General features: G+C 28.9%; 1 protein-coding gene across 1 annotated transcript; it reads left to right on the top strand.

The window, feature by feature from the left end:
• The first annotated feature begins 662 nt into the window (after positions 1 to 662).
• On the top strand, positions 663 to 9,726 carry LOC113553495 (roquin-2). The gene is made up of 16 exons (XM_026956852.1): positions 663 to 2,140; positions 2,214 to 2,377; positions 3,747 to 3,942; positions 4,027 to 4,436; positions 4,713 to 5,046; positions 5,109 to 5,355; positions 5,411 to 5,550; positions 5,618 to 5,741; positions 5,818 to 5,905; positions 5,979 to 6,083; positions 6,168 to 6,268; positions 7,694 to 8,167; positions 8,250 to 8,319; positions 8,402 to 8,500; positions 8,760 to 8,849; positions 9,005 to 9,726. Exons 2-16 carry the CDS (start codon positions 2,216 to 2,218, stop codon positions 9,098 to 9,100), a joined length of 2,736 nt encoding a protein of 911 aa, XP_026812653.1. The 5' UTR covers positions 663 to 2,140; positions 2,214 to 2,215; the 3' UTR covers positions 9,101 to 9,726.
• Positions 9,727 to 10,672: the final 946 nt, after the last annotated feature.

Here is a 10,672-nt window from a genome sequence, read left to right as displayed (position 1 = left end):
CATATTCTTCACAGATTTTTGCTAAATCTACATAAACCATAAATAACTCGTCATTTCGAATTGATGTTATAAAATGTTATAAAATTAATTAATGATTGATAAAGTTCTAGTTTAACTACTTTTACTCAGTCAACATTTACTTTTTAGAAGCTCTACTTTAGATGTACTATTAAAATTCTCTAAAACTGAATTCCAAAATATTTTACTAATACAATAATATTGAGAGAGACCTAATCATGAACCCGCTATAAAAAAAAACAAAAATAGATGTTACTGTAGACGCTTCGACGGGCAGTTTTAATATTATTTTCCTTATTAATTTTTATTCATAAATAGTAATTTTATGATTTAAAAATGTTTTTAAGTATTTTAATAAGTATAAATAAAAATCACCAACAAAATTTAGTTTGTGAATAAAGGAAATTGTAAATATTCAAAATTAGCCGCTGTAAATCGTCTGTAAACACGTGCTTATATCAATAATGTTTAGTAATTACTTAGGTAAAACTGTCAATGTGTTTATAAAATAGTGAGCCCCCATGACATTTATAAAACCTGGCGCCTTTGGCTTAGTGTTTTCTGGGAAATACGGCACTACCTAAACCCTATAAAATAAATTTCATACATCCACGTTTGACGAATATTATTAATAACATTAAAAAAAACTTGTATCAAGGTTACACATCACATTTTTAACCGACCCAAAAACGGCTTTCTAATATTATAGCGACATCGTTTTAGCGTAGGTACCTCCATGCATTTTATCAATTTTTTTCGTAAACAGTAGTTATGAGTTACGATAATGGCTGTTATGCAAATTAGTTTGCCCATAAACTTAAACTTAATTCAAATAAATATCATCATGTCCATAATCTCCTGAAAAATAAAACAAATACGACTGGACCTCCGCCTACGTGACAAGAGTTTTCGGATCACCACGGCCAACGTGCGTTCTCCAGTCGATTTCTCTCAGCCACCGCCATCTCTCGCCCACACTTGACTACGTCATCACTAACACAACTCGCAGTCTCGTCTCGACCAGTTGACCACAGCCGACAACTCAATAACTGTCTACAATTGTCAAGGCATAAACCGAATCGCACACGCGAAATTGCAGTCATCGCGGGTAATCGCGAAAGTTTGCATCTCAGACCGGTCAATCGCTGTATGCCTGTACACCACACTATCCATACTAGCACGGTGTAATATATTTAATCTATTCTGTGGTAATATTACCACAGAACAAAATATTGTAAGTTAGTTGCAAGTTCAAAGTTAGAAGACCACAGAATACTAGGAAACGTACGCTAGACCATGACAAAATATGTATTTTGGCTAACAATAACTTGAATAACTATTAATTATAACAAGAGTATAAGACGTACTATCTACACGAGTACGGTGCACGCTACTACGCTAATACGTAACACACACACACCGCTTCCCCGCGAGTTCAATCCCCACTTGATCAGCTGCACAACGCCACCTGATGTTTGAACTGGTGCCTATCGCCTGGTGAGCCTGCCGTGCTTGCGTGTGTGTGTGTGTGTGTGTGTGATCGTGATAACGACGTCCGTCCACCAAGCGTCGACGATGTCGTGAGATCATCAGATGACGACATAATGTGAAAATACGTACGGAACTATGAAAACAGTGTGTAAATAGAATTCGACAACGCGAATACGTGATAATAGTGATTATATTGTTCAATTATTGTTGTCATTACTACTCATGTCTCATACTCTAAGTGCCTCTAACGGTGAGTAGTAACGAGATAAAAGGAGAGAAGAAGTAAAATAATAAAAAAAAAACCTTTGCACCTTCCATCACGCCTACCTCCGGACGGATATTTGTCGGTATTAATTGCGTATTTCCCGTGTAAAAATAAACGCGTCGTTGTCGGTCGACAAAAGAGAAGAAGCCTTTCTTAGTTCTATTTTTTTTTTGACTGCGTTCTAAACCGCTACCCAAGGTCTTTCGTATTCAATATTATTCAAAGTCTGTGATGTCGACATCATCACTTACGATCGACCGTCGCGTCTGATGCCGTTTTGTTCTGTTTTTTGCGACCCCAATGATCGAGCCTAACAAGTCCGGCCACGACATAAAACACAAGACGAGACGACAAGGTGAACAACAGGTAAGAGATATTTCGAATAGTTTCCCTTGTTCCCAACAATTATGTGTGCGATATAATATGATTTTGTTCTCAGCTATGCCAATCCAAGCTCCGCAGTGGACCGATTTTCTGGCGTGCCCTGTGTGCTGTAATGGTTTTGACGTTAAGACCCGACATCCTATCAGTTTGGGATGTGCACATACAGTGTGCAAATCATGCCTGTCTAATTTACCTAAAAAACAATGCCCCTTTGATCAAGTGAGTTGGCAATTATTTATTTATAATTGACATTGTTCTTGGTTTACCTATTTGTTATTCAAATCAATTTATTAATTCATCAAAATAAATTGAAATGTCGCAGTTGAGACTTACTGTCTTTGGTTCCATAACAGTACTCGAGTTGAATGAACTAGAGTACCCAGATAATGATAATATGTATTAATGTATTATTAATGTTGAGTACTTATAAGTTTAAATTGTTAATTGGACTTCCTTGGTATCGGTTTTAAATAAATTGCACTGGATTTTATTAGGTTTGCTTAACACACATGTTACAGCAAAATAAATATAATAAATGTATGCTAATCGTTAGAAATTGTATGGTAGTTTGTAAATAAAAGCCACCCTTTATTTATCTTAGTTTACATATATTTTTATTAAATCACTTTTCAGTAATGTTTTATCATTTAGTTTTATCCGATAAGACACACTGCTCTATGATGGCAGATGCACCAAATGTGTTAAAAAAATTATTTATTATATATCCAAATGTTTTTTTTTTACATTGTCTGAACTGTTCCTTTGCTATATAACAAAATAATACATTTAAATAAAAATTAGGGAAACTTTTTTTGTAATTAAAATGTTATCCAATATTTAGTATTGTTTAAATAATATTTTATTATCTCATATTGAGTATAATAATGATTAATGATGAATGTTGAAAATAAGTTAATATCAATAGGTATATTTTGTTTTTCCCGGAATTTATTATTTATATTTAAATAATTTAAGTTTTGATATTTAAAAATATAATTAATGTAATTATACCAAACATAGGTAATTAAAATTTAAAACCAAAGTTTATATTTTAAATAATTTTTTTAATTGATAATTTTCAATTTTCAATTTGTTCGTTATTAATAATTAGTTATTATTCTTATTCAAAATCCTATTCTCTATTATCTGTGAAGGTATGTGCTAAAATATTAAAATGCTGTATCTAAGTCTTGTCTTTGTCATTAATAGATTCCTTGTTTTACTTGCTTCGGGATGTTAAAGTAGGTCATAAATTAATAATAGTACCGATTATATATTTATTTTTTAATTACAATGTAAATAAAAATTTAATTATTTTTAATGAAATTATAATAATTTAGTTAACTTTTGGTAGTTTTAAGTTCAAAGAAGAAAAAATTTAAGTTAGATATAATTTTGTGACATAAAAAAAGAAAAAATTCAGTTTTATGGCATTTGAAGGAGAAATTTTCATATTTAAGCTAGCTACTAAAATTCTACTGTATTCCTATTTCATTAATTTACTATATTCATTATATTTATTTATATGAATAGAAAAAAATATAATATTTTAAATAATTAGAATGTATCCTTGTATTTTTTTTTATAGAATTTAATAAACATAGAAATTGATCAACTTCCAATCAATTATGCTTTACTTCAATTGGTGGGAGCATCAATACCAAACAATGAAAACATTCCAAAATCCATGTTAAAAAATATTTCATCTGATGAACGGCTGTTATATAATAAATCAAAGAAATGTGTAGAACATCTTGCATTATACCTTAAATCATTTGCAACTGGTATTTTTTATTATTTATTTGATATATTACTATATAGTATATTGTATAAATATATTAAAATAAATATTTTAATATATTTTTTAGGTGGTGGTCAATCAACAAGTGCTGGACTATCACGTCCTATGCAACGTAAATTGGTAACACTAGTGAACTGTCAACTTTTAGAAAATGAAGGCCGCATGAGAGCCATCAGAGCAGCCAGATCTCTAGGTGAACGTAGTATGACAGAACTTATACTCCATCATCAAAGTGCTCAACAATTATCTACTAATTTATGGGCTGCTGTTCGAGCCCGTGGTTGTCAGTTTTTGGGACCAGCCATGCAAGAAGAAGTATTAAAACTGGTTCTACTAGCTTTGGAGGATGGTTCTGCTTTATCGAGAAAGGTCTTAGTAATGTTTGTAGTTCAAAGATTAGAACCACATTTTCCTCAAGCATCTAAAACTAGTATTGGTCATGTAGTTCAACTACTTTACAGAGCTTCGTGTTTTAAGGTATGTTAAATGATTATTATTTGAGTAAAAGTCAATACCTATTACACATAATAATTTAAACCATGTAGATTGGAAACCACGTTTTTAATTTTATGACACCAGGAAATATTTTATAGAAAGCACTGGTTTCTGACATACTGAAATTGATTGTAAGCTTCTTTATTTAATAACTGTAGCACATTTATATATTATTAATTTATTATTTTTGGGTTCCATCATAAATATATTTATAATTTTTTATAAACTACCTTTTTATCAAGCATATTATTTTATTAGGTTTCTAAACGTGATGGTGATTCATCATTAATGCAGTTAAAAGAAGAGTTTCGTACTTATGAGAGTTTAAGACGTGAACATGATGCTCAAATTGTAGAAATTGCTACTGAAGCTGGACTACGTATAGCTCCTGACCAATGGTCAGCACTTCTTTATGGTGATTCTGCTCACAAATCGCACATGCAAAGTATTATGGATAAGTTACAAAGCCCACAGTCATTTTCACAATCTGTTCAGGAACTTATTATCGCTTTACAGCGGACTGGTGATCCTGCTAAATTATCATCTTTAAGGTCAAATTTTGAACTTTTGGCTGCAGTTGACCCTAATCCTAGTAAGTTTAGTTATTATCTTAAATATTTGAATTCACCACAATTTAATTTTTATTCAACATAGGTTTAGAATGGTGTACTTGGGAAAAATTACATTCTGTTCTTGAAAGTGCTAGAATAGTAGTCGCAGGTTTGACTGATTTTGTTAAGTCCCATGGAAATACTAATAAAGGGTTAAAGAATGAATCTATACAAAATCAAACAAATGTACCTAGGTACAAAGTCAGTTTATGTCGAGACTTAATGATACGAGGTACATGTCCAAGAGGTGGTGGTTGTACATTTGCTCATTCAGAAGAAGAATTAGAAAAGTAAATACTATTATACATATTTAATTCTTACATATAATCATTATTTTACTCTTAGGTACAGGAATAAAAACCGTAAAAATAGTCGATTGGCACCAATGATTGTTGATCATGAATATTTGACAAATAAACCTAATTTTATGCCAAAAGAACAGTTTGATTTTATTCATAATAAAAAACCAATAATGTTACCTGAAAGTATGACCTATACACTTTTTAATTTAAAATGTTAATTTTTTTTTATTAATGGCCTTTCATTTTTTAGACACTCAAGATTTAGCACCTATTCCTGTAGAACATTCATATATTGTACCAACTGGACAAAATTATTATCAGAATGGTCAACAACAAATATATCCTGTAGGACAATATGGTCATGAAATATATGGGTAAGTGTTATTAGTATTTAATTGATGCTGCTTGTAGTAACATTGAAACAAAACTAATGCGCAAACATTTTTTTAGTCCTGGACCGCATCCACACGGTATGCTAATAAATCCAAACAATAAAATGTATATGGATCAAAACATTCCTGGTCATTCTAATAAAATGGTATGGCCTATATATTACAAAAGTATATTGTAATGCTTCATGTTTAAAATTGAGTAAAATTATTTTTTCTTAGAAAAATGTATCATCAAGTTTAGTATCTCTTCAGAATCGTAAACAAGAACTTATGGGGCAAATAGATAGAGTAATGACAGCATGTTCTATTACACCTGATCAAGTAGTAAGTTTTTCTCAAATTGCATAGTAACAATAGAGAAACATACAGTTACTAATATAATTATTAAATGCTTATTTTGTTTAAAAGGATTTTGATCGTTATTCAATGTGGGATAATGGATTATTTCATGCTAAAACTGGACTGCCTTCTCCAGTCAATATACAAACTGGACGTCCCATGTTAATCAGGTAAAAAAAAAGATATATTTATTCATTTTTAGTATCAATTGCACATATACATTCTTTAACTATCTTACATTTGACGGATTCTGCCTCTTGCATTTTTTTGTAAACATCAATTAGTGGTTGACATGGTTTTGGCTCCATTTCATCAGATGAATAATATAATTTCATTTTTATTGGTCTTTCAAGCATTTCAAAACGTTCATTCCACATTCGTTTTTTATGGTCAACCTATTTTTCAAAAGTTAATTAATATTTGATAACCAATTCTATGTTTTATAATTACTTGATATTCTTTACGCTTCAAAAAATGAACCCAAAAATAACTATCTATTATTAATGATGCACCAAATATTCCCCATATCAGTGCACCTGATGGGTTTTTTTTGAGTAAACGCCAAGAAATAAGCTCATTCAGACGAGTTCTTGAAGAAGGCAATGATTTTTTTGTACATGTATTGCTCATCTTTTCTTTTTTAATAATATAAGTATTTGAATAAAGAAACGGTAGAACATAAACTCATTTATTAGGTTTGTGAATAACAAATAAAATGAATGTATGTTACTACTAGTAACATTCAGTATGTTTTATTTTTTATTTACCTAATAATAATTGGAAATTATATAGCTATGTATAATATATATATATATCAATATGGACAATATGTTCTTGAGAAATAAATTTTATTTTTATTATTTAATTTTAATTATTCTTGTTTTTAAGGGGAGTGAGGAGTAATAGTCTTTTAAAAATTTGGTACAGTGAAACATACCATTATTTTTTATCACCAATTATTTAACTTATTTACACAATTATTAAAATGTTAATTTATAAACTGTAAACATTGTCCATCAATTACTAATGATAGCTTGTATATCCTTATTGGCTTTACTGTATATGGTACTATATTATTGATAATGTTTAGTCATAATAATATTCCTTGAAATATTATTTTTTCTATAATTTCAAATTGCGTTGTTACTAGTTTATCGTAATAAGATGCTTTCATTTATTCAGACATATTTAGTTAAATAGATTTTACAAGGCATATTATACAGTTTATATTATCTATAACTTACACAGTCTTGTTGATAAGCTATGTATATCATTCATAATTCATAGGCAGATAGGCCTACCGAGAAACCGGGCATTTCCTGGTGGGGGCCCCCCTTCGTATTTCGGTAATGAGGCCCTTTTTAGACTTTTTTTTTCATGTGGGGCTCCTTTTTAAAATTTCCCAGTAGGCCAAAAATCTATCTATTGTATAGTGTTAAGTTTCCTAAGACATTAATATTATTTAAGTTTCAGTAATAAATTAGCAGTGTTGAAAAAGTTAACTGTTATACCACATACTGTATAAGATTAAAGTGCTAGTTTTGATATTATAATAGTTGGCAATAAATATTGAAATCCTCAATTGATGTTGACAGGTCCGATTCGATTTTGGCTGATCCAGATGAATTTGTGCCATTTGAGTTAGCAGTTAATGGAAAGTATGGCCCTATTGGGGGTAACGGTAGTAACCCTGTAGCACCTCCTCCACCTGCACAATCATCGACAGTGGTTAATAACAACCAGACAGTTGGAGCTAAGAATGGCAAATCATTAAGGCGACCGTGTACATTATCAATACCTACACCAGCTGCTGCCGCTGCTGCACAGGCCCAATTTTTTAGTTCTACAACAACCACGACGATAACAACACCATTAGGCACACTTCGGGGAGCACGTAATAGTCCAGTAGCTGCATCTTGGTATTTTAATTCACCTCAAGGTTACCCAGCCGCTGCACATATTGTTGCGTCGCCTGTTGGTGCAATTGGACAAAGTTACATTACTATACATAGTCCAGCTGGTATAATGGAACCACCAAACTTTTTTGGTAGTCATAAAGCTCCCAAAAGGTCAGTAGTTGACAGTATTAATAATATTTATAGCTGTTGATACTTTTATTATAGGGTATAACAACATATTTTATTATTTCAGTTTAATGGCAGAGTCACAAAAAATGAAGAATCAATTAAAAAATTTGGAAAAAAAAATCAATGATCTTAAAGTAATGTTCTTTTCGCAATTACTTTTTTCAATTTTATTAATGATAGAAGCAATTTAATAATAACTAACAATTCTTTGTATAGCTTGCCACACATAATGTAGCTGCTAAAGAAACTGATAAATTGTCTGAAGAACTAGCACAAATTGAAAGGGACATTCAAACAGAAGAACAGCAATTTTTGGTGAGTATTATTTTTGGTTTTAAGTTTGAGTACATAATATTATAATAAAAGTAAATCTAACATAAATTGATCATTTTTATAGTTTTTAAAACTTTTAATCTATACAGAATATCAACTAATAATTTAGATTATTTAGCCTTGTTAAATGATTTTTTGGATTCTATTTTCTATGCTTTGAATTTATTAACTATAGATTTAAATTTAAACTGATAATTTAGTTGTTTCATAATATTAAATTGATTTGTAATATTATTTTAAGACACAATGTTATTCTGAAACGGCCACTATAACTACTTGGGGTGATGGTATCTGGTCAAGTACCACTTCTTCAGGATTTACCGCTCAACAAGTAAATTATCAATTATTATTTTAATAACAATTATTTAATATTAATATATGTTTTTTATTAAACAATATCTTAATTTAATTTAAATTTTATTATTTATTTTTTCAAATAACGTATGTTAATTAAAATAAGATTCATTGTCTTATCTTTTATTTTAGGACGACGCTTACAACAGTAATAATGTTAAACAAGCGGAATTAAAATGGGACGGTGGTGATAACAAATCAGAAAAATCTGTGGTAGAAGAAGTTTAAAGTTATAGTATTAATGTTTGGTCCACTATATTTTAACTATTGAAATAATATATTTGTATTTCGTGAATTTTACCAATTTTATTTGCCAAACAACATAATGCTTTATAATTTTTTGAGATAATGTGATATTTGTATTATTATTATAGTTATTATTTTTAATAATGTTAATGTTTTATTGTACGACATGAAATTTTATTCTTGTATTTTATTATTTTTTTTATGAATTAACGGTCGATCTGACCAAAACACAATGAACACGTATAACTTACTCTTGTATAAGTAACAATAATTTGTTACAATATATTGTGATTTATTTCTTTTTCTGTTTTAATCTATATATTTAAATAATTAATTGTAATTTATAAATGTGCAACCGAACTAAATTTCTCATAGTTACCATAATGTTTGTTGCGATAAGCGTTGATTTTATTATATCCTATTATATTGTCAAATTATTTTATCATGTCAAACATGAGTTATTGTTATCTAAGAATATAATTGTATTTTTTTTTTATGTTATGGCTATATCGTAAAATTTATATTAACTACGCGATTATATTAATCTACTACATGTTGAGGGTAAAATTATATTAGTTATTTTATTTTATACAAAAAATTTATTATGTATAATTTTTAATCGGTGGTATCGGTATCTTAACACTTAAATAAATATTTATTATTATTGTTTTATATATATATATATATATAATATATTATACATACACACCCAACCTTGTTGCTAAATAAAAAACTATTTTATATATTATAAAATATAAATTTTAGTAAATTTTGGTTTTTTTTAAATATGTGCTTGTATATGCTTCATTTTCATGTCAATTATTTGCAATGTGTTTGCAAGAACCTAATTATTGTGTAAGTCGGAAATATTTTAAAGTATAAATTAAAATCATCAAATGTTTTCTAAGATCAAAAAATTTAATTTAATTAAAAATACTACACTAAGTGTTGTTTAGTCTGAGTTATCACCGTATAGCTCTGCCTTGTAAATAATGTTCAGAATATTAGGCATTTATCAGTCTCTATCAGTCTCTTACATAGTTCCTCTTCTATTAGTTCTATCTTTTCTTTAGGCTTTTCTGGGAAATATTAATATTTTTTTTTTATTTTCACTTATTAATGACATATTATTGACCTATATTATTGACATCTATTATTTTTTTAATTATAGATCGTTTAAGCTATTATAATTGGGGTACAATATTTTATTATTATCGCAACATAAAATAATCAACGCATTTGAATTGCGTCCATAAATTATATTGATATAAACATATTTTCCTTTTCACTTTGACAAACTGTCATTTATATAGTGTGGTTAAAAATAAAATATATATTAGGCATTATAAATATTATTTATTATTCTAAAAAGTAAATGATTTTTTTTCTAATTAATGGGTAAATGTACTCCAATTTTTAAACAAACTCAAAATGTGACATATTTTTTGTATCTTTTTATACATCCTCTCTTTGTTTTTAAAAGATCATTTAAATATCCATTTAAACATTTTTGAAAAGCCAAATTTGTATCCATTAATATTTAATACAATATAA

Source organism: Rhopalosiphum maidis, chromosome 2 (assembly GCF_003676215.2).
Source record: "Rhopalosiphum maidis isolate BTI-1 chromosome 2, ASM367621v3, whole genome shotgun sequence".
In the NCBI taxonomy this organism is placed as follows: Eukaryota; Metazoa; Arthropoda; class Insecta; order Hemiptera; family Aphididae; genus Rhopalosiphum; species Rhopalosiphum maidis.
Note: the sequence above shows the minus strand (reverse complement) of the source record. Positions and strands in the feature narration are given on the sequence as shown.